General features: G+C 40.5%; 2 protein-coding genes across 4 annotated transcripts; both read left to right on the top strand.

The window, feature by feature from the left end:
• The first annotated feature begins 85 nt into the window (after positions 1 to 85).
• LOC120702661 (mediator of RNA polymerase II transcription subunit 13-like) lies at positions 86 to 16,857 on the top strand. 3 transcript variants are annotated; one of them, XM_039986540.1, is made up of 23 exons: positions 136 to 302; positions 882 to 1,009; positions 1,611 to 1,684; positions 1,802 to 1,941; positions 2,050 to 2,136; positions 2,235 to 2,322; positions 2,418 to 2,501; positions 3,835 to 3,912; positions 4,008 to 4,087; positions 5,608 to 5,686; positions 5,966 to 6,274; positions 6,343 to 6,429; positions 7,351 to 7,582; positions 8,681 to 8,887; positions 9,511 to 10,821; positions 10,926 to 11,178; positions 11,286 to 11,370; positions 11,461 to 11,548; positions 11,867 to 11,945; positions 12,373 to 12,671; positions 14,135 to 15,182; positions 15,256 to 15,633; positions 15,928 to 16,857. In XM_039986540.1, the coding sequence occupies exons 2-23, from the start codon at positions 986 to 988 to the stop codon at positions 16,560 to 16,562; spliced, it is 5,745 nt and encodes a 1,914-aa protein (XP_039842474.1). In that variant the 5' UTR covers positions 136 to 302; positions 882 to 985; the 3' UTR covers positions 16,563 to 16,857. The 3 variants fall into 3 exon arrangements, with proteins under 3 accessions (XP_039842475.1, XP_039842474.1, XP_039842473.1); XM_039986539.1 differs by having other exon boundaries at positions 162 to 310; XM_039986541.1 differs by lacking the exon at positions 882 to 1,009 and having other exon boundaries at positions 86 to 302.
• A 1,157-nt stretch (positions 16,858 to 18,014) lies between these two features.
• On the top strand, positions 18,015 to 23,410 carry LOC120702663 (mitogen-activated protein kinase 1). Its single transcript, XM_039986546.1, has 6 exons — positions 18,015 to 18,334; positions 18,436 to 18,565; positions 20,105 to 20,242; positions 21,205 to 21,537; positions 22,288 to 22,468; positions 22,871 to 23,410. Exons 1-6 carry the CDS (start codon positions 18,096 to 18,098, stop codon positions 23,038 to 23,040), a joined length of 1,191 nt encoding a protein of 396 aa, XP_039842480.1. The 5' UTR covers positions 18,015 to 18,095; the 3' UTR covers positions 23,041 to 23,410.
• The last annotated feature ends 600 nt before the right edge of the window (positions 23,411 to 24,010 follow it).

Here is a 24,010-nt window from a genome sequence, read left to right as displayed (position 1 = left end):
TGCATCAAATTTGAATAGAGGCTCAATCTTGTATATACTTTATAATGTAGACTGATTTTTAGTAAAAGTAACGGGCAGACCGCCTCCCGCTGCGTTTGTGGGCTTCTCCTGCTTCGTTTGTGGCCTTTCTCCTGGGCCTTCTCCTCTCTCGCCCCCTTTCTCTCTCTCTCTCTCTCTCTCTCTCTCACTCTCACGCTAAGTCGCTAGCTCGCTCGCTTGGCCGCCTTCTTTCCAAGCGGCGACGACAGGGGAGTGGCGCCGCCCTTGCCAGTTCTTCGTCGGGCGTTTCGCCAGCCGACAAGGTATGTCCGCCCTTTCCCTTCCCTTCCTTTCATGCTGTGCGAAATCGAACAACCCAAACCCCCTAACGCGTGCTATTTGTAGTCGGATCTGACCACGGATTTCACCTACTAACTTCGATTTTTTGCAAAAAATTATTACACCCATGTTCTATACTGGGTCCGCCCCTGCTTCAGCGCAGCACCAATTGACCCGAGGCGCAGGGGGCCCGGGGCAGTTTAGTTTGCGAACCTCTTTGGTTATTGTGTGCGGGGAATGTGAGCGTAGGGAGTTTCCATGACCATGGAATTTGGCAAATTGCACAGCAGCTGCTGTGGCATCTGGGGGGATTCGAAGTAGGATTCTGTCAGCGACGTTGAATGTTTTGTTCTGGATAGCTATTATTTGCGCCATCTGCTGCATATTAAGTGGCGATGAACTGCCAGTTATAACTTTCCCAGTTTGTTTGATCTTGTGTCAACAGTTTATAGTGACATGCTCCCACTGTCTGCACATCATATTTGAACAATCTGGCTCTTTCTTCCATGTAGTTCCTTTTTTTTTGTTCTGCGGATACTATTAGTGAAATTTCTATTTCACAGGTAGGCAGGCAGGTGGCAGGACATGCTTCGGGTTTCGCCTTGTACTTTCAAGGCAGGACTGGTGGTGATTTTATAAAGCAGCAGCCTTGTCTTGTACACTGAACATGTGGACCAACATTTTCAAAATAGTAAGCCCGATGCAATGCTCCTGTGCCCCCCCCCCCCCCCGCCCCCTTCTGTTCTGTTCAATATCCTTTTACACAACACCAAAACTTGTTAGTTTGTTCCCTGTTTCATCATGCTGTGAAAATGCTTACGTTCCGGTGTTTGTTGCTGCAACTGCTAACAGATTCACTTAATATGGTTAGAAATTCGTACCACTTAGCCAGCTGTGCTTAGTCTCTCTCTCTTTCTTTTTTTTTGATTTTTTTGAGCAACATAAATAATTCTTAATATCTAGTTTTGCTATATGGGAATTATGTACACTCACCATTTGGAATACTTGCATGATTCCGTACTTCCTTTAAGTTATACAAATATGCTGGGACAAAAAGTAATAACCACATCTTGAGACCTTGAAAAGTAGGAAATGCCATGAGTTTCTGACAAGAGTATTCTACAACTCAGACCAACATACACTGTCATCAACCCCAAAAGTTGCAACCCAAATAGTTTTCTTTTCTTTTTTCTTGTTGGTCATTTGTAATAAAAAAATTTAACCAACCATGCTTTCATACCGTGAATGACATGCTTATGCTTTATTCTTGTTTTTATGTTTTGTCCTAACAGGGCGAGCTCCAAACAGTTTCATGGTTTCAGTTTCTTCCTATTGAACCGGATGCAAGCACAACTAAAGAGAGAAGGTGCTCTAATATACCCCTGTTATGGCCTTTTGTGTTGTATCTTAATCGTTTCTGGGCACTTGTTATTTATGTTTTGAATTATTTGCTCCTTTTGTGAATCACTTGTTCCCCTTTCAGTTCAAAGGCTGAGCAGAAAGATGCTCTTAATAACATTGTGCTGTCGGCATATCTTCACTTACAAAGTGAAGGTTTGCTAAGTACCTGGACGAATTCCTTTGTTGGTCCATGGGATCCATCTCAAGGAGAGCATAACCCTGGTAACAATTATATGTGGTGCCTGTTAAATGTGTATATATTTTCCTTTTCCTTTCCCCTTAAGTTTTGGCTAAGATGGTGCATACCACACAACTTTGTTATACTTACAGACGAGAAGATCAAGCTCTGGTTGTTTCTTCCTGGCCGCCACTCAGTGGTACCTGAAATGGCCCAAACTGCTGTAAACAAACTAAGAGGTTGATTCTGGCTGATGTTTCTTTTTATTGTGGTGTCTTAGTGCAATGTTCCAGTGCTTATGAATTTGCCTCTTCCTGCTGCTTATTTTGATCTGCAGTTGCGTCAAATGGTTTATGGGTAGCCCCAGGCAACTCAGAAGAAGTAGCAGCTGCACTGTCTCAGGCCTTAAGAAATTCTTTAGAAAGGTATTCTTGTATTTAGTTATTGTTGTATCCAGAAATTACAGGTTGTCTGTGCTTTGGACTATGATATTCCCATTGGATCTTTTTTTTGGTTATAGATCACTAAGAGGGCTTTCCTATGCAAGATTTGGCGATGTTTTTACAAAATACAACCCCCCTACAAGAAATCAAAACAGCTTTAGGTTTGTTATCCAAGGTTCCTATACTTTTATTTGCTTATTCCTTTTTTGCTCACTGATCACAGGATGATAAGTTGTCAATTAGAGTTCCATGCATTATTTGTTGGTGTTTGGGAGATATGCTGCCATGCTGGCACCTTTTATCATAACAACAACAACAACAACAACATAGCCTTTTTTCCCAAGCAAGTTGGGGTAGGCTAGAGATGAAACCCGAAAGAAATAAGTTCAAGGTTCAGGCACATTGATAGCTAGTCTCCAAGCGCTCCTATCCAAAGCTATCTCTTTAGAGATATTCCAATCCTTAAGGTCTCTTTTAACCAACTCCTCCCACGTCAGTTTAGGTCTACCTCTACCCCTCTTTACATTATCGACCCGCTCAAGAACCCCATTACGCACCGGCGCCTCAGGAGGCCTTCGTTGGACATGTCCAAACCATCTCAGCCGATGCTGAGTAAGATTCTCCTCAATTGGTGCCACCCCGACCCTATCCCGAATAACTTCGTTCCGGACTCTATCTCTCCTTGTGTGCCTGCAAAACCACCGCAACATCCGCATCTCTGCTACACTCAGTTGCTGCACATGTCGCCTTTTTGTAGGCCAACATTCAGCACCGTATAACATCGCCGGACGAATTGCTGTCCTATAGAATTTGCCTTTTAGCTTTTGTGGCACCCTCTTGTCACAAAGGATGCCAGAGGCTTGCCGCCATTTCAACCAGCCAGCTGAAATTCTATGCCTAACATCTTCATCAATGTCGCCATCCTTTTGTAGCACCGATCCTAAATACCGAAAAGTATCCTTCTGGACCACCACTTGCCCATCTAGACTAACGTCTCCCCCCTCATGCCTAGTCGCGCTGAAATCGCACATCATGTACTCGGTCTTGGTCCTACTAAGTCTGAATCCTTTCGACTTTAACGTGCGTCTCCACAGCTCTAACTTCCTATTAACCCCTGCCCTACTCTCGTCAACTAGCACCACATCATCAGCAAAGAGCATACACCAAGGCACCTTTTATCATAAATGTCAGCAAAAGTCTTTCGTTGGAATAATAGTATAAATAGTAATGGAGTCTGCTACTCGATTAGGCTTCATTTGCACTTTGTTTGAGCAGTCCTTATTGGATCAACAGCCAACTTGACTTTTATAGTCAGCTGTTTTCCTTTCACTGTAGTTTTTGCCAATTATTTTGTGCCATTTTGTTAACTTTAATTGGAGAATGTATTGGAGTGATTGTTTGATTACCTTATCCTGTGTAAATGCATGTTGCTTCATCTGGTAGTATTCAAGGACTCTTTTCCTGATTTCTTTGTTCTCATTATCATTGCTTTAGGCGAGCACAGCCTACAGTAGAGTTTGTCTTTGCTGCCACCGAGGAAGCAATATTTGTGCACGTGGTAATATCTGCCAGGTTAGTACTCAATGCCCATGACTTTCTAGTATAGTGCTGATCTTCTTTACTTTATATATGTACTGATGACCCTTACAAAAAATATGTTCTACAAGGTACGTGCGGAACCTTTGTAGTGATGACATAGAGAAAGTTCTCACTCATTCTCCTCGCTCTGTTGGTGAAGGTCTTCCAGGTACTGTTCTATTCTATTCTCTTAAGTACATTTTATTCTCTTGCTTCTTTCATATCATTGCAGTGCTTTGAAAGGCTTTCTTTTTTTGGGGCATTTGTGTTCTTACCCCTACTTTTTAGTGTAATTGTGCTCTCATTTTTTTAACTTTGTGATTTTTTCCCTTTAATATTCACAAGTCAACGTGATTTTACCCCTAGTCAACGGTTAGAACAGGGGCAAATACGCAAAAACCAAGGGCGAAATCGCAATGAGTTGTGAAAAATAAAGGACAAAATCACAAAATTAAAAAAATGAGGGCAAAACTACAATTGCACTTCAAAGCAGGCAAGAACACCAAAAAACCTTATTTTTTGGGGTAAAACAGAAGTTCTTTAGTTTCCATTTATATGTTTATCGTTTGACAATTAAGCTGAAAAAAGCAAAAAATTGAATTTCCCTTATAATATGGATTATAGAACATTGGATTCCTCAGAAATTATATTGCTCAAAACCCTACTCGCAAAATGAATCATGGTGAATGGATGACTCATTTAGTTTGGATTTATAATTTTTTTCCTTTACACTTGGAAACTGTAACAGGTGGTAACCAAGAAGCTTACAGCGTAGATGTACCTCCCTCATTCTAATATGTGTCATGAGCAGTTGGCTGTGCCAAAACTAGACCTTTAGGGCCTCCATTAGGGTTAGAGTTAGAGATAGAATTAGATATATTGCTTGAGGGTCAAGTAGGCCGTTCTATATAAAGCGAGATGTATCAATTAGAGGAATCAAGTGAGAATTATCAGGAGAGATCCCCATCTAACTCCAGGCCTTGGGATTGGGTGCAGCCGCCGCCGGCGTGCCCGATCTCAAGTGTCCGGTTCAGCGTCTGTTTATCCCTTGCAATCCCCCAATTCCCCTAGTTCTGCACGGCTCCCTGATTAGGGCCGTGACATATGTAACAGGTGGTAACCAAGAAGCTTACAGCGTACATGTATTCCCTCATTCTAATATGTATTGTCATTTCTTGCACTGATATTAAGAAAATCTATAGCATGTACTCCCTACTATAGTCTGGTGTCTTAAATTAACCTCTCATCAACCACCTATGGTGACCGATGGACAAATGAATTGGGTATTGAAAAATGTAGCGAACACTTAATAAGGTAAGTATATATAGGTTTGTCTCTTCTTGAAATCCTATAACAGCAAACAAAAAAGAACATTTTTGGCAAGCTAAAACAACAACCGGAAAAGGACAGAGATAGTTATCCAATGTACCCACCGCTAAACTTACAAGGATATATCCCTTTGTGTTCATACTATCGCGATCGGAGAATTTGTCATTGGAAATCTTGGTTGTCTAAGCAGGACTAGGTATCTTCAGTTTTGTGTCTTCATAATTCTAAATAGTTCTTTAGAGTATAGATGGTTTTACTAGATTTTCTGCCTGCTCAACTTATCAAGAGATTTGAAAATTTGGTTGATGTGTAACTTCACTTTTGTCAGTTGTTTTCATCATTTATGGTTGAATGTTGCAGTTGTTGTTGCTCCTAGTGGAATGCTGGGTAGGCTTGTTGGCTGTTGTCCGAGTGATCTTGTGAGACAAGTATATCCAAGGTATTTTAGAGGAAATCTATTTTTTTTATCATGTTAAGATGCATTCTGTATCCTACATGTGCCACAATATTCTCATGAAAATGAAATATTTAAATCCCTATTTGTTTTGGTGTGCCTTTTGGATGGTTGTAATTTTATCTACAAACAAGCACTTGTATAAGTTTTGTTAGATGTTCCTATGAAGGGTATTTCGTTATGATTGTTCTTTGAAGACACCATGTCAACAGACAGTTCATTTTGACCCTGTTATCTCACGTTAAGTTTCTTTGACAATTTCAGCAAATCCTCAGCAGCTAGTTTGCCAGGTTTTACTCAACCTACTGTATGTCAGCTGAGAGGCCAAAGTTACTATGTTGAAGTTGCACTTGGCTTTCCTGCTGCTTCAGCTGACAAAGTTTCTGAATCAGAACATATTCAGATTAAAAAAGAAATGGATTCAGTGAAGGACTCTCAGTTGGGTGTTGATGGACAGAGAAAAGTAGAATCACCTGATAGCCTTCCAGTTCTTGAGAGGACATTCATTTACCCACCTGAGGCTGTTTTGGTACCTATGGTCCATCAAGCATTCGTGCGTTTTTCGAGCAAAAGGTACAAGGCTTACTCTAATTTTCTTGCTATAACTGTAGAAGGGATGACTTATATCCTGTTCTTTGCAGAATGTGTTTACAGGGCTTGCTGGGAGGTTCATTATGGGAGGCATGGCCATTCTGGAATTTTTCTCCATCTTCTTACTTTCAGAACAGGTAAGAATTATTTATCTCTTTGGGTTCTCTTTGATATTAAAGCGAGAATTAATTATTGGTTGTGACTTGTGTGCATGTTTGTCCATTCATGATGTTATCAATAAGTTGAAGAGCTTTATGAAAATCAAGAACTTACAAAGAAAATTTATTGCACTTGCACCCTAATCATTGGTTGTACACATTCCAGATCCTCTTTAAACAAATTTTTGTTAACCATAGCATTTTATCTGGAGCCCAATCACAAACTTGCATTTTGATCTTGTTCAATACTTCTATTTCTTCATTTGTTGTATATTTTTGGAGAAGCTACTGATGATCCTTTGCTAACCTTTACCCTCTCTTTCTAACTGTCTTTTGCTTTGTGCTGCTGATTCAAAAAGAATCTAAACTAGGGATAATCGAGTCAGCATTAGCATTAGGATCACCGCATATTTTTCTGTTTTTTTCCTGTAAGTTGAGCTATCAGCTAGAAGATGACCCACCTTGGTCTATATTCTCCCCAGATCCTGGAACAGTCAGCGTTTAATTTAGTTTTTGGTGAAAACTCAATAAAAGATGAAAATGTGCAATGTAAACACAATGTTCTTATTAAGTTTTGCACGGGCAGGGTGTGAACTTGTTATTATATTTACAGTATCCTTTGTGCACGGATCATCAGTTACCAATTACATCCGAGATCGCTTTACCGCTGTATATACGTTTTGCCAATAGAACATGGTTTATATACCCTAATGTTTTTGCAAAAAAGAATATAATTCTATAATTTGAATTTATTTTTTTCCATTGATCATCATACCCAAGAAACAGTTCAGCTGTTCTATATGACATCTCCTTTGTTTCTTTTAGTATTAGTATATTCCGGTTGTAACCTCTGTTCCGTCCATGATTTCTCCTACTTTAATTGGTGTGCTCTGTTAACAGCTCTTTCCTCGGATCTTCTCGTGGACTTGGAGTGAATTCTAATTTTCTTAGACTAAGAAGAAAAAAGAACAAGTGCAACGGCACAGCTAGTAGTATTAGTAGTGTGAGTAGCACTTCTGATGGAAGTGAACGTGCAGTTGCTACTGAAGGCGATCTTTTAGCTGATGCTGACTCTATGGCATGCCGTCAGTCTGATATGCCTTCCAACAATGACAATGCTGGTAGCAAGATGGTACTGTATTCAATTCCTTCTTCGCTTACATATTTTAGTATACTGAGATGACATTTTTTCTGTTTTATTTTGCTAGCGAACTGGTGTTGGTTTTCATTTTTTATTTCTTTATTGATTTATTGATAAGTTATAGTATTGAGATTTTTTTTAGCTACATACTTGTTGACAGAAGACTATCCAAGGCTCCAAGCAAACTGTCACTATTTGTCAGCTATCTTGAATGAAGCACAAATGCATAAGATAGAACATGTCAACAGTTTTTCAACTTCTTGTAGATACATAATTCTTTAACTAATAAATAGTTAGTGTGAGTACACATTCTTCTTTTTATTTCTGGCGAACTATTTACTCCATTGCATGATTTTTTTTTCTGAAGTAATCTTTAACTGTGCACAAGAATGCGAAAAATATGTGACCTACTTAATATATTCATAATTTTGTTTTGAAAGTGCATGACCTTTGAGTAATATATGATCTAATATTCTAAATATTAGTGGCAGTTAAAACGAAACACAAAGCAGGATAGTAACAGATAAATGAAGTCCTTTTACATATTTTATATTTCACAACATGACAGAATGCAGTTCATAGAAGCCTACACATAGAATCTTGCATTTTTTTTTCCTCTAAAAAAGAGCCAGAACCATCTAAGAGCAGCTTGGCCACTTTGTAATTAGAAAAGATAGGCACCCAAATTTGAGCTGAAGATGACTTGAATTTGGATGATGATGTTGTATACCCACTTCCCAGACTTAACTACGCCAGATTCCTGCATATAAATGTTTTGTGTCACTATAATTTGCATGCAACTATAGATTTGCCTGGACCTCTGTTTAGATAAAACATTGACTCCCCCCATTTATTTGTTCCATTGATATGAAACACTCAGAATGTCTGTTATTTCTTACCTAAATGGAGCTAGCTGTGCACAGAGTTCTGTTCGTGTGAACAAATCTTCATTTTGCATGTTGCACTATTGACACTGTTGATATCTTAACCTTTTCTTAATACTGGCCTTATAAGCAGTAACACAATCATAGAGTACTCTGTACATGGATGTAAGGACATCATAGTAATCGTGATCCTTTGTGTAACCAGGTATCCAAACGGCCCCGTTCTGAAATAATGGAAGTTTCTTCTCATGCTGGCAAAGATGTCAGTGAAAATGTACAAGGCGCAAATGGTCAAGTTGGGCGCCCTTGGGGCTGGGATGATGAGGGTGTTGTGATGGACATCAATATACTTCTCTCAGAGTTTGGAGATTTTAGTGACTTCTTTCAAGAAGAGGAGTTAGATTTTGGTGAGGTAGGCATTCTATATTCTTCTTGTAGTATGTTTGATTCTACACAACGTTTCAGATGCCCAATCCATTTTAATTCTGGTAAATATGTTATTAATCGCAATCTGCTAACTGCAATAAACTGTATTGGCTCCTGCATTTGCATTTTATGCTGCCGTGTTGGTGCACTAATTTTATAAAGGAAGTTTACTATTGCTACCTTGTCTAGATTGTAACCAACAACTTCACTACTGCTTTTATAAGTCTGTGGGTTATACCAAAGGGCCTCTGTTGAAGTTGTAACCAATGGGTTATAAGTGTGTGGATCATAACTTAGATGTGTTGAAGTTGAAGCATTTAGTTGTCATGTCACCAAAAGCCTATGAAAGAAATGCAATCCCATCCCCTTTTACCTTGTATACTTTGGCTAGTCTTGAAATGCTATTGAAATTATCTGCTTGTTGGAGCTGAATCATTTGGTGCATATCACATAAGTTTTCTATAAGGATTTAGCATGTTACCTGTGGTGATGGGGAAATACGCTTTGTGAGTGCCCTATGATGACATTTATGGCTGTTTAGATTACCATATTTCTGATTGACCTGCAAAAAGGCATTGACCCATTTAACTAAAGTTCCATTTCATATAGCCTCCAGGTACTGCTGAATCACATGCTCTAGTAATTCCTGCTTCCGATGGTGGAGATGTCACATTCACAGATAGTCCATCCACAGCAATGGATATCCCTGAACAAAGACTTTCTCCTGTTGGTTTCACGTCTTTGGATGCATTTGACCACCAAATTATGGCCCCTGCTCAGGATGTTGTTTCTAAAGTTCAAGAACCTCAGAAAGATATTGCAACACCTGCACAATCCCAGTCGTTAGTTTTACCGTCTGGAAGATTTGATTATCTTACCAAGGCTGAAGCAATGCTCACATTTGCTCCAGAATATGCAGCTGTTGAAGTTTCTGTTGCTCAGATGCCAGCATCCTTTTTTACAAATCCGTACTTGCCCAGATCAAAGAAACCAGGCAGTTCTAGTTTTAGTTCAAGAGTTTATTCATATGATGTTACACAAAGTTCTCAAATTGAGTCCGCAGGAGACAAACCTGAGAAGCCTTCTAAACTAACATCTGGCAATCCTTTACGTGACGTTGATTCATCAAACTTATACACACTTGTCCAAGGTAGGAAGAAAGAGAGTGAGAAGAGCTTAAGCAGTACTGACATACAGCCAAGTAAGGGAGAAACATCACCACCTATTTCTGGTGTGACTTCATTTAGTTCTTCTCTTGTTTCACAAAGGAAGAGTGACAGCATGTTTAATGCCGGGTATTTTCTGCTATCTATTAAGACTGCTCTTGCAACTGAAATTGAATGCATCACCTTCCAGGCTGCCTTGTGCAGAATTAGGCATACCCTATTGTCTTTGAGAAGCAAGGCGTCTGCTGAGTTTAACAGCGCAATGTCTAGTTTTATGCAGACAGATGTCAGCAATAAATCAGACCTCACCCCCAAGTATGACATAAGAAAGAAAGAAACGATGCCCATAAGGTTGTCCAGTGATGTTGAGCATGAAACTCATGACAGATCCTTAATGGAAAGTGTGGGAGTTTGGAGGCCGGTTGTTACTCCTAAAGGGTCAAACTCCCTTGACGCTTTGTCTGCTAAAACATTAGCTGGTGCAAGCCCAAGTCTGTCTATGCAAAGGCAGCCTGTTGTGGATCTTCTCTTTGCCATGGCGCTGCTCGTTCAACAATCTACTTCATTTGTTGATATTTCACTTGATATGGATGATGGGGATGGTTCTTTTTTCTGGCTTTCCCTGGATGAGCAAAAGAGACGTGGGTTTTCTTGTGATCCTTCAATGGTTCATGCTGGCTGTGGTGGTCTATTAGGAACATGCCATTCGAAGGATTGTGCTGGTGTTGATTTAGTTGATCCACTTTGTGCTGAGGTAAAATCTTGTACTCACCCATTTCTTTTTATAATTTCTGATAGTTGTGCTGTACATTGTTTCTCCATGTTCCAATATTAATGTTCAATCTCATTCTGGTACAGGTTTCAGAGTCATCCATGTTTAGCTTGTTGCAGTCAGATATAAGGACAGCTCTCAAAGTTGCCTTTGTAAACATGGATGGCCCATTATCAGTGATTGATTGGTGCAGGGGTCGAAGCAATCCAGCTGAGTCAGCAGCTTCGGGAGATGCATACTCCTTTCAGTACTCCATTGGTGATATCCGGGAGCCGTCAAGCACTATGTCCATTGGTGGAGATTCAATGAGCCCACCTCAGCCGACCAGTAGCAACCGAGGTATGCCTGCTGTGACTTGTTCTATGAACTTGATAATTCTGTTCAAAAATAATATTGCCATAAGGGGAAGAGACCATGATTTCACAGGAGATTGTGTGTCAATGCAGGCACTTCAGAGCTTGACCACCAAAAGGGATATCACCGTGTCAGACCAACCATCGCTGTCCTCCCTTCACCTTCTGTGCTTGTCGGGTAGTGTACTTTTTCTTCCATGAATTTTTTTCTCTGATATAAGCATGTATATATCTGCATGAGTTCCTGATGCAAGTGTTGAAACTGCAGTTACCAGGATGATTGGTTGAAGGCCTCAGTGAATGGTCTTAAGACTTGGGAGAAGGCTCCTTTTGAACCTTATGCCTCGCCCAAGCCTGTAAGATTCGTTTGTGTTGTTCTGCCACCCCCTTCCCTCCCTCCCTCCACTCCCCTTCATGCTACTTTTGGGGAAACAGAAGCGTCTGCTAATAAGGCCTAGCTACTTGAAAAAAACATCATTTTAACACTGTTTCTGAGCCCATAGCATAGCCAGATTGGTAAATATTTTTGTATCAGCAAAGGTACCATAGTGCAAGTGGCACAACATGGCAACATGCCAACATTACATTCCCCGATTACAGTTAGTGGCTCTAGATTATTATATTTGCCCATTGTTTTGGTGGCTCATAAATTTCTCATTTGTTCTCTCGTATAGGTTACTTACTATGCACTGTGCCCCGACATTGATATGCTTACTTCAGCAGCCACTGATTTTTTCTTGCAGCTTGGAACAGGCAAGTGCCATTTTTCTTCTTGCTTCCGAATTTCATTAGTTATGGTTCAAGAATATATTGCTGATAGAAGCTACTTTGAGTCCATTCCTAAAGTGTTGTCACTTAGGAATATATGCACCCTAAAAGTAAAATTTTGAGCAACATAGAGTGTGTATGCTTTTTACATGAAAACTCAAAGAGGGCACTCATTTTAACTGATTCTTTTGTATGCACATAAGATTATCGTTAGCATAAAAAACAGATGCCATCACGAACACGAAATGCTCATCCCTTCCTCTTTGACAACACAACTGATGTAAAGAGATAATTTTGTCACTCCAGCAGATTCTCATTTTAAGCAATTTTTTAATCTCCAAACCTGCATTCAATTTCATTATGACGCGACGTGCTTTTGATTGTGGATTATATTAATTTTGTGTTGTTGTAGTTTATGAAGTTTGCAAACTGGGAACTCATTCACCACAAAACAGTGGAGGTCAAATGGAACTGTCCCCTGGAAAATATTTGCCTTCAGGACTTGTTCTAGTTGAGTGTCCTGATCAGTTGAAGAAGGTTGGCAACAACTACTTAAGTCCCATCAGTTCGATAAGTGACTATCTTCAAGCTTTTTCGAAACATTGGAGTGTGAAAAGCTTTGTAACATCTGTGTCGAGGATACTCAGGGATATAAAACTCACTTCAAGCATCTCTACAAATCAAAAAGACAGCAGTAGTGGACCTTGCACTGTAAGTTCCTTTTACCATTTCGTTCCTTTTCCATCGATTTCATTCACATTCTTATGTGCGTGTCTTCTTTTTGCTCCATCTTGACTAATTGGCTAATGTTTTGCAACTTTGCACTGACTTTGCCCTTTTCCTTTTTCAAAATAATTTAAAGTCAGGAATTTGCCAAAAGGAAAAGAGAAGTAGCTATATTAAGTTTAAGTGTTCCTTTAATCAGATATAATAGGTTTCAGTTGTCTTTGTTTGGTAATATTAGTGTTCTTTTGGATGCACTATAATGATTTTCATCTGTACTACTAGGTATAAATATTTTTGAGATGTTTTTATTTTATGTTACAATATACTCCTCAAATTGACTCTGTAGATTTTTGTTACTTTAATCTGTGTAAACATAACTTCTCTACCATGACCAGGGCAGGGCTCCTCCGGTCTAATGTATAAGTGCCAGTGTTCAAATATTCACTCCCTAGAAATTAGGCAGTGCACAATATGTTATGCATCTATTGTTAATAATTCACTTAACGCAGATAGAAACTCTAGTTTTCTAGAGAAATATGCTTGTGCAATCTTTGGTAAGAGTTGGCACAAACGGAGTAAAGTCGGTTAGGAAAGTTAGATTAAGAATGAGGATTCCAGCTATCTAGAAAAGAGGAGCGGAATTAAGTTAAAGTTTAGTCCAATTAAGTTAAGCTGAGTTAAGAAAATTCAGAGGGCCAAGTTAGTGTGATTTCAGTGTGAGGACTTAGTAATCTAAAGTCATATAGGAGTTGTCTATGTAATAAATTAGATCAAACAAGAAAGAAAGCAACTTCTCCTTTTGAACTGCCATTCCCCAACTCATCTTTGTTTTTCTCATCTATTCTTACTACCCTCGCCTAATTACGGGCCAAGGCACCTAGGTGTTGGACAGTGGAGTCCATGCTTGCTGGTTCAACATGCCTACATTCTTCGACTCTTTGTAGCAAATCAGACCAACAACATATTCCTCGCGATATGTTGACAGGCAATGTAAATTTGAACCTAATTGTCATGTTTTTCCTGGACATGGAAATGATTCAACTCTTTATTTTGCTTTCAACATCCTACTTTTTTTGTTTGTAACTAAATTTTTATTTTATACATGCTTGTAATTATTTAACATCATGTTCTATGTATGATGATATTCAATTCTTGCATAGAACATGATGTTAAATAATTCCTAGTTGATTTGATTTCCACTTGGATAGATGGGATCCTTTTCCATCTGAGACCATCCAAACAAGGTGCCGGCATTGCAGTTAATATCGTCTTGTTAGGTCATATATTCATGTCTTGTATTTCTGCATTCCTAGTTGTGCAAGGGGTTTTTGTGTATATTTCACACAGTATGCATTTGGTTCTAGAGCCCTCATAATGGATGCAATTCTATTCTTACATGGTAATTATTCACCTTATTTTTTGACAATAGCAATCATTTATCCGTGCAGGTAATTTATGTGGTCTGCCCATTTCCAGATCCCTGTGCAATTCTACAGACACTAGTAGAATCTTCTGTTGCTCTTGGATATGTTATTTCGTCCCCAGAGAGGGAAAGGAAGTCACTATATTTCCAGGTTGCCAAAGCACAAAACAGCAGTGCTTCTGCAGATGAAGCATCGGCATCAAATGTTGTAATGCTATCTGGGTTCAGTATACCTAAGCTCGTCTTGCAGATTGTTACTATTGAAACCGTACTGAGAATTGATAAGCCAAGCAATGAGCTTGCTGTTTTGAAGGACATAGCATTCACGGTGTACAACAAGGCGCGACGAATCCCACGAGCTGTTTCCACAAATGACATGTTTCAGTCACCTACTTATTTGGGTAGATCTCAGTCTACGATGATGCATGTTACATCGCCTGCACCTACACTTTGGAAAGAATGTTTAGTTCCTCGGATGTCTGGACCAACTCTCTCGAGAGAGACAGATTTTGATGCACCCATGAGGTCGGCTACATGGGATAACTCATGGCAGCCTGCTCGTGCTGGAGGACTGCTGGACCCTAGTAAGATCCCAGATTTATGTGCTCAAGATGATAGGAAGTATGCTTTTGAGCCACTTTTCATACTAGCAGACCCTGGGTCTGTTGATCCTAATGCTTCAATGGAATCATCAAAATCTGGAGCAGATGCTGGTGGCAGCGGGGTTTATGGATCAATCTCAGGAAGCACCTCTGATAGTGGTGTGAGCCCTCTACTCGATGGATCTGAGAGTGACAGAGCAGCAAGTCTCCATTGCTGCTATGGTTGGACTGAGGACTGGCGATGGTTAGTATGCATCTGGACAGATTCTAGAGGAGAGTTATTGGATAGCCTAATATTTCCTTTTGGTGGTATTAGTAGCCGCCAAGACACTAAAGTTCTCCAAAGTCTTTTCATTCAAATTCTGCAGCAGGGTTGTCAAATAATGTCGTCTTCACCTGAGGCTAGCAATATGCGACCAAGAGATGTCATAATAACTCGTACCGGAGGTTTTCTTGAACTTGAAATTCAAGGTACTTACTGTTTTTGTCATAAACTCATTTTTTAAGAAAACAACGTGTGATTATCTAATATATTTGTTTGCAGAATGGCAAAAGGCAATATATTCTTTTGGTGGTAATGAAGTCAAGAAGTGGCCCGTGCAGTTACGGCGATCCATACCTGAGGGTATTTCATCTAATTCCAATGGTCCTACACTCCAGCAGCAAGACATGACGTTGATTCAAGATAGAAACATGCCTTCCTCACCAAATCCTTTGTACAGTCCTCATTCAAAAGCAAGTTACATGAAAGGTGGACTTGGACAATCAGGCAACAAAAAGCAGATCCTAGTGGAACAAACTGGGATGGACAGTTCAAGGGGTTCACTGCACTTAGTTCGGAGCATCAGTTTGGTTGCAGTTTCCCAAGATCATTCATTGCATCTCACATGTCAAGCAGATCTGTTGACCCGGCCTGCTTCTGGTAAGCATCACCTGTGTATATAGTATATACCTTCATATATGAATATACAAGATAACACTTTGCGCCTATTTGATGTGGGGAATTTATTCAAAGAGGCATTTTCTTTCAACACTGAATAATTACTAGTAACTTATTGACCATATCTTGTCCATAAACATCACTTTTTTAAGATTAGTTGCTTAAAATTACTACATGGTATAAATTAATTAGCAAACTCCTGTGTCTGTAAGGAAATCAATAATAAAGGAGAAAATCATATTTATTAAGCTTGTCAAATTATGGCATCTTTTATAGGTGAAGGCAATCAAGGTGGCAGTGGTCCTTCAAGTTACTTGGAAGGCTTCACTCCAGTGAAGTCCATTGGGTCGATGCCAGCAACACATTCATATCTCCTAGTTCCTTCTCCAAGTATGAGATACCTTTCTCCAGCAACATTACAGCTCCCAACATGCCTGACATCAGAATCTCCACCGCTTGCCCATCTATTGCACAGCAAAGGGACTGCAATTCCCTTGGCAATGGGCTACGTCATCTCCAAAGCCATCCCACCCATAAGAAGGGACTCTGCACAGGTTACCAGGGAGGATCGGCCCTCTGTTCTCTCGATTAGCATCATTGATCACTATGGGGGCAGCATTGGCACAGTTCAAGAAAAGATGAGTCGAGGCCCTGGTGGCAGCAACATGAGCAAGCAGGCAAGGAACTTCACTCAGGAGACATCGACTAGAGACTATGAGATGGAGATGCATAATGTGCTGGAAACCGTGGCCGCCGAGCTTCACTCCCTTTCCTGGTTGACAGTAAGCCCGGTATACACGGAAAGGCGCACCACTCTGCCCTTCCACTGTGACATGGTCCTAAGGTTGAGGCGGCTTCTGCACTATGCTGATCGGCATCTAACTCAAACCGGCAGAGGAGAGACGGCTTAGAGGGGTGACTAATTGGGGGTGTAGATGTCACACAGGAAAATTAGGGCTAGATGATGCTCAGATCCAAGTGTCTGCGTGTATGTATCTAGGTAGGTAGGCAGGTGAGGGCACACCGACGAGCTCTCTGGCCCGATTTTGCGTTGATAGTGGGTGATAACTCTAATTTGTTGGGTTGAGGATGTAATTACGTGCGTGGAACAGACTAATACCTCTCCCTTGATTAAATGTAATATTGTTGTAACGTTTTTTTGTTTGATAGATTGTGCCCTTGGTTGCGGAGCTATTAGTTTGTGAATCTTCATCTCTTGTTTACGTTTGCTGCTGTCTTTTCTTTCTCTTAATTTCCCTGATATTTTGCCAGACGGGTTGCCATGCAAAAGGCGCGTTCAATTTTGAGTTCAATTTCGAGGGGAAATCGATTCGAGGGGGAATCAATCTAGTAAGAAGTCCCTTTTCATTTCGCATTTAATAGCTCGTTTTCTTCTCTTCACATTTATACACATCGGTTTGTCCTGTTATAGATCGTGCTATTAAATTCTTGTTCCTTACCATTTGTTCCTTGTGGGACCAAGAATTGGCGGATGCAAGTTCATGGTTCTTTGATTCGGACATAGACTTCTTCAAAGTATCATTTAATATAAATTATTTGTAAGAAAAGGAAAATATTGATAACACTACATTTTAAGACAAAAACCGCTCTTAACATATCTAAATTTAGCACATAAAAAGTAACTAGTAACTAAAGCTTAGAATGACATGCACGCAGCACACCCACTAGATAAACCTGCAAGTTCGATATTTGCTGCGGTTGTAGTCAATTTTGGCCACTTCTAGCCATCTCATATGAAAACTAATGGGAAAATTTATAACATTTTTTAAATATTCATTGTGATGTCCACGTTACCCTGCAAAATTTAAAATTAAAATTTAACTTGTATATGGAGAAATAAAAAAGATAAATTATATTATAGAGTAAAATGAACTAAACGACATAATTTATGGGGTAAATTGAACCAAGTTATAGTTTAGGAGGTTATCCAGACTTTGGCTATAGTTGAGGGGAGTAAATTGAACTTTTTTCAAAGAAGTTTGACTTGGGGCAAAATTAAAACATTTTGCAATTTTTACCTCTTGCAGTTTTTAGTGTTTCTCACTTAATTTCATCGAATATATTTTTGATCGCCCAGTTCCTGCATGATTATGCGTCGTATTTTCGAGAGCCATTGTACCTGATGTCTTGCCATGTTGCCTAGCGGCCCCCGTCCGGTATTAGCTAGCAAAAGGCTCGAGTCCTCGTAGCATGCCATCCATTTCCTCCACCGGCGTGGAGGCTCCACGAGAGGAGGACACAGGCCGGCAACTCGGCTAGGCGAAGCAGGCCAAGAGAAAAGAAAAAAAATAAAAAAAGAACTGCTACTAAAAAAGAGGGAGGCCTCGAAAGCGACCAAATCTCGCAGCAACGAATTCCCATTTCGCCCACCTCCGCCCCACTTTCCCTTCCGCCCCCTTCCTCGGCGCGATCCAAATCCGGCCATGGACGGCGGGGCGCAGCCGCCGGACACGGAGATGACGGACGCCGGCGCGTGCGGCGGCGGGCAGCCGCCGCAGCAGCCGGCGGGCGGGGGAGGCGGGATGATGGATAACATCCAGGCGACGCTGAGCCACGGCGGGCGCTTCATCCAGTACAACATCTTCGGCAACGTGTTCGAGGTCACCGCCAAGTACAAGCCCCCCATCCTCCCCATCGGCAAGGGCGCCTACGGCATCGTCTGGTCCGCCCTCCCCCTCCCACCCCACCTCCTCGTCCGATTCGCCTTGTCTGATTCGTGTGCCGCCGCGCGAGCGGGTTACTGATTTGCGATTTAATGGGCAGCTCGGCGCTCAACTCCGAGACGGGGGAGCAGGTGGCCATCAAGAAGATCGCCAACGCCTTCGACAACAAGATCGACGCCAAGCGCACGCTCCGCGAGATCAAGCTGCTCCGCCACATGGACCACGAGAATGTCAGTTGCCCGAGCCACCCTCGATCCGTCCAGCTCTCCTCCCGAACGATCCCCAGAATTTCTTCTTTTACTTTATTCTCCGCGGGAAGCACATAGTAGGAGATTCTTGTTTAATGCTTGTTTGCTGGTCGCATTAAAGTTGGGGGAGGTTGGGGTTAGTTACTTTAAATGATTAAGTTCACGACAGCTCGCCTAGCCTAAGAAACTTTTCCTTCCTCGTGGCGGGGAGTAGTAGTTCAGGAACAGCAATTGTAGCCATGCCTTTAAGGGAGCCAACCACCTTTTGAGATGTTATTCATTGTGTTCTTGAAGAACATGAGGGCAGAAAATGATGTGAAGCAACCTGGAGCAGCAGTGCATGTTGCTCTTGCCTGCTGATGTCAAAAGTGTCATTTCAGGACCAACCTAGTGCTGGCCTTTTTGCTAGATCATCCCAATCTGATGAGAATCCTGTGGAATTGAATGCCTCCCAGTCGGTAGGGGACTAGGAGCTTCTGCTACTAGTATTGGAAAGACTTCTGTATACTTTCTGTATTGATGTCTACTTGGACATTTAATTTGAAAGACTGAGAAACAGGATACCAAGTTTTACTGGATCTGGACAGAAGCAGAACGCCGTTGAAGAATCATTTTAGTTTTGCCAGAACAGACAAATTTCATGATGCGAAAGACAGTTACGGGAATGACCTGCAGTTACAGCTTGAAACCTGTTGTGCGTTCAGAAGTGAGCTGCATTAAGTTAGATGACGTAACTGCTAGAGCATTATCCTGGTAAATTAAGTAACATGACATAAGCCGTATGCATGAATGTTGTGCCTTCCTGTTCCTTTCTGTTATTCAGCAGTTATGCATGTAGCAGCATATCTTCAGTTAGGCAAGGTTCGGTCAGTGACTAAGTATTGTCTTGATTTAGACCGTGTGCATTCTTGGTCGACTACTTGTACCTCGACTTTCCAACGGTAGCTTAACCATATTATTTGTACTCTTCTGCATGTAGTCCTCTGGAATAGCATTACGTGGCATGTGGGGGAATATGCTACCTAGGTTGCAAATTTACTACGAAGGGCCAAAGAGTATAATGATAGTACAAAGCATGCTAAAACTACATAAAAATGGAAAGTTGCAGATTTTTCTCTGCTTTCCATATGGTAACGTACGGCACTACAGGCTAAGAATTAATCATAGAAGGCACTGGTTTATACTGGATACAAGCTTTTACCATGTCGCAGATATGTCCACTTGGTTTAGCTGTAAGCCTTTAACTGTCCTACAGGATTGCTTAATAAAATATGTGCTTTTAATTTTTGCTCTGAGCTGTTGATTTATTTCAAGTAACTCGAGCTGAGATTTGTTTGGACCACTCAACAAAGTTTCATGTCTCTTAAAGCATTTCTTGTGCTTCAGCTTTATTCTGCACTGAAGTTAAACCATTAGAATTGTTGCCTCTTATTACAATAGTTAAAGTTGTTGGAGCAGTTTTGAGTATAGCTTCCAGCTATAAGTTAGTATTTCTGATGCAAGTTCATTCTTTTTGTGCAGATTGTTGCAATAAGGGATATCATACCTCCTCCACAGAGGGAGGCATTCAATGATGTTTATATTGCGTATGAATTGATGGATACTGATCTGCATCAAATTATTCGTTCAAATCAAGCTTTATCAGAGGAGCACTGCCAGGTGCTTGTTTATTTCAATCTAAGAAATGCATACTTCCTATTATTTCTCTTGGTGTTTCTTTAGCTATTGTTTGATATTAGCTCAAAATCTATTATTTTCTTCTGTTTCTGGTTGGTTGTGTTTCTGTGACTTCCTTATTTACCTAGGACTGTTTTAAAATTAAATTTATCCCGAAATTTGAGTATATTCAGTATTGACTTAGAAGCGATGACTGTTGATACATAGAGTTATGTTGAGAATTTGTTTTATACAAATCAGATCTAATGTATTCGGTGGAGTCTCTCCTATTGGTCAGTGTTGAGTGCTTTGAAAATACCACAAGTAGGCATCAATGTTAGAGCCCAGATATTCAAGATACCGAGGATTATTTTATGTGCGATATCAAGAGAATCTTTTATAGCCAATTGGCAAAATGGCATAACGTGCAACATAATTATACAATTAACCTTGTGATCTCATGCAAATAGAACTGTTAAACAAGTGTGTTAAAGCTAATAATTTTTGGAAGATGGTCTAGCCATCTCTTTCTCATGCTTTTAAGCTACAGATGCATTGGCGCTACTAAATATGACAAGTTTATTTCTGATATCAAAGTCGTATCTGGCATCACAAGTTTATATCGACTCCTGTTTCAAACCACACAAACTCTTTCTTATTTTGGTGAAAGTTTCAGTGAAGATAAGCATGGTTTCCTGCTAAACATATTCGTGTGAATTTCTTGCTTAGAAAGTTGATTCTGGATCATGCTCGAGAAGAGAAGTCATGCTGTAGCCTTCTTCCAGGCTTTTATTATCCGTTTTAACTGATAGATTTCCATAGTATGAGTGGATTTGTAGCATACTAATCTATTCCTTTTTGCCCAAGCTACCAGATCAGAGGTCACCTGCTCTTTTTGCTAACTTTTATTGTGTTCTGAGAAATTATACATATTTGTGTGACTGTTCTGTTTTTCTCTTGTGCAGTATTTTCTTTACCAAATTCTTCGTGGTTTGAAGTATATACATTCAGCAAATGTCCTTCACCGTGACTTGAAGCCTAGCAATCTTCTTTTGAATGCAAACTGTGACCTCAAGATTTGTGATTTTGGGCTTGCTCGCACCACCTCAGAAACTGATTTTATGACTGAATATGTTGTCACAAGATGGTATAGAGCACCAGAGCTTTTGTTGAATTCTTCTGAATATACTGCAGCCATTGATGTGTGGTCTGTGGGCTGTATATTTATGGAACTGATGGACCGGAAGCCCTTGTTTCCCGGAAGGGATCATGTCCATCAGCTACGGTTACTAATGGAGGTTAGAACTTTCAACTTCTTTCACATTGAATTGATGATATTTTATTACCTTGTCTTTCTTTGGCGTTATCACAGCTTTCTGTTGGTATTTACCAAGTATATGGTGTAGTGAACTGTTAATAGGCTTAGATTGTTGTGGATACTGGATACACCAATTCACCCACCCATCCGTTAACTTATATGAAGGCCTGCTACCTGCAAATACAGTAAGGGGTGGGTTTTCAAATGCTGATATTGGCCAGAGAGAGAAAAATGAACCATAGAAGTGATCCCATTAATGATGATCTGATTAGTGAGTAGAAGTTACACTGTTATGTACATATATCAGTCAATAAAAGATCATTAGTGCTCTATTTTAAGCATGAAACGATTTAGGCAATAGTCTAGCCTGGGGAGTGACAACGCCTAATCTCTTCATCTTAGTGTTGCATGGCTGGCTACAAGTTATACTGTGAACATATATCTTGGTTGTTTTGAGTTATTTTAGTTTTTTAAAAAATATCATAGACATTATCTTGCAATAGACCATTTACATGAACGTAGGAAGATGCATAGAAAAAGTAAACAAAATACAACTCAATAGAAACTGGCCATTTTCTGTCTGCTAGATGGGGTTCAGAAAATCAAGTCCCTGTGCGAATTCATATCATATGTGATGCTTCATATCTATGGCTCAATAGGGGATGTAATCACTTTTTACTTGTGCATTCTGTTTCATGCTTAATGTCCGCATCGTATTTCTTCCATGCAGCTCATTGGGACACCAAATGAGTCCGATCTTGACTTTGTAAATGAAAATGCAAGAAGATATATCCGCCAACTTCCCCGTCATGCTAGGCAATCTTTTCCTGAAAAATTTCCGCATGTTCAACCTTTAGCAATTGACCTGGTGGAAAAGATGCTGACTTTTGATCCTAGGCAGAGAATAACAGGTAAGTTTTACACTTGAACAATATATGTCCCTCTTCTGCTTGTATAGATGTTTTTAATTAAATAATATGCCCATCTTCTGTTTGTATAGATGTTTTTAACTTCTTTTACTTAAGCAATATGTTGCTTTTACTTATAGCACCATGGCTTGACATAGGAATGGTAGAAGAGCAGTTATAGGCAGCATGTGACGAGTGGGTTTAGATGTATGCACACCTACTTATCATGATTGCTGCATAGCATTGGTCTGAACTTTGAAGTAGGCGGCAGAGTTGTTGTCAGATGGTGTTTCTAGTGTTAAAAATATGTGTGCTATTTGAATAATTATTCTGCCTGATTCATTGACTTGTCTAGTTCCATGTTCCTAAATGTTGTCTTTTGTTTTTTTCCTTTTCTTTTTCCAGTTGAAGGCGCACTGGCACACCCTTACTTGGCTTCACTTCATGACATAAGTGATGAGCCTGTCTGCTCAATGCCTTTCAGCTTTGACTTCGAGCAGCATGCATTGTCCGAAGAACAAATGAAGGATCTGATCTACCAGGAGGGTCTTGCATTCAACCCTGATTATCAGTAGCTGGAGACTTAAATTTCAGCCACCGATTCGCTTCATTGAGATGGAAATTTTTTACCCGTCCTGGTGTCACCACAGAAAAGTCTTACCACCGCCAGTTAGCTGTAAATAATTGCCTCACGTGAAGGATCCTATTTGATTAAAGCTGGAGGTGCTGTCGTTCAACGGTAGAAAAGGGCGAGCTTGTGGAGGTCAAATTTCTGCGTAGCAATGGATTCTTGTGCTTACAATATGTTGTTGTTTTATCAGACTTCCCTTTCTTTTTCTTCTTAAAACATTTCGATGTTGTCTGTAAGAAGAGGTAGTTCATGAACGATGGCTGCCTGAATTCAATGGCTGTCATCAAAGTTTCCGTTTCAGGTCGATTTAAGAATTTGTTGTCGGTCAAAACCCACCGGCGAGTAGTGACAGGCAACACGAGGCGCCGGGAGGCTGCCGGGGCACTGGCTGGCACCGGTCCCTCGGTCAACGGCCCAAATCCTGGCACACGGTGTCGCTTCCGAAGATGCAGAGCGTGCCACTTGATCTATATCCGATCAGGAGGGTGCGAACGTGCCTTTGACGATTTGCCTACAAGCATAGACACATGTAAACATTAGTTCGAGCCGTGGTCGGCTTTCCGGGATGACTCTTGCATCGGCTTTAAAGAGCCGATCGAGTCTCGGTGTCAGATTGGATCTGCATATCCAGATGGTAATGGATAAAACAAATAACTGCAAAAACTGCTTTAATTAAATCTAGCTAATCTAATCCACAACGGTAAAAGCTTCACTACTAGATCGGAACATCCTACACGTAGTTAGGTCTAACGAGTGTAAAAGATAATCGAACCTTGACCAGAAAAAAGGCCTAAGAACAAGCGAAATCAGATTCCCGGATCAATCCCTATTAAGATGAAGGCAAAGCATCTAATACGTCGTTGGATCGTCCAACCCGTTTGCAAGGCCTAAACTAGCAGATATTACGCCAATTC

The sequence above is a fragment of the Panicum virgatum genome, chromosome 4K (genome assembly GCF_016808335.1).
Source record: "Panicum virgatum strain AP13 chromosome 4K, P.virgatum_v5, whole genome shotgun sequence".
Classification (NCBI taxonomy): Eukaryota; Viridiplantae; Streptophyta; class Magnoliopsida; order Poales; family Poaceae; genus Panicum; species Panicum virgatum.
Note: the sequence above shows the minus strand (reverse complement) of the source record. Positions and strands in the feature narration are given on the sequence as shown.

What these genes read in the sequence shown, in the direction of transcription:
- LOC120702663 (XM_039986546.1), top strand. Translation starts at nt 18,096, where the DNA reads ATGGACGGCGGGGCGCAGCCGCCGGACACGGAGATGACGGACGCCGGC. An exon ending in GCCACATGGACCACGAGAAT is followed by an intron (nt 18,566 to 20,104) that starts GTCAGTTGCCCG and finishes CTTTTTGTGCAG; the next exon opens with ATTGTTGCAATAAGGGATAT. An exon ending in AGCTACGGTTACTAATGGAG is followed by an intron (nt 21,538 to 22,287) that starts GTTAGAACTTTC and finishes TCTTCCATGCAG; the next exon opens with CTCATTGGGACACCAAATGA.
- LOC120702661 (XM_039986540.1), top strand. Translation starts at nt 986, where the DNA reads ATGTGGACCAACATTTTCAAAATA. An exon ending in TGCTGTAAACAAACTAAGAG is followed by an intron (nt 2,137 to 2,234) that starts GTTGATTCTGGC and finishes TTTGATCTGCAG; the next exon opens with TTGCGTCAAATGGTTTATGG. An exon ending in GTGAGACAAGTATATCCAAG is followed by an intron (nt 5,687 to 5,965) that starts GTATTTTAGAGG and finishes TGACAATTTCAG; the next exon opens with CAAATCCTCAGCAGCTAGTT.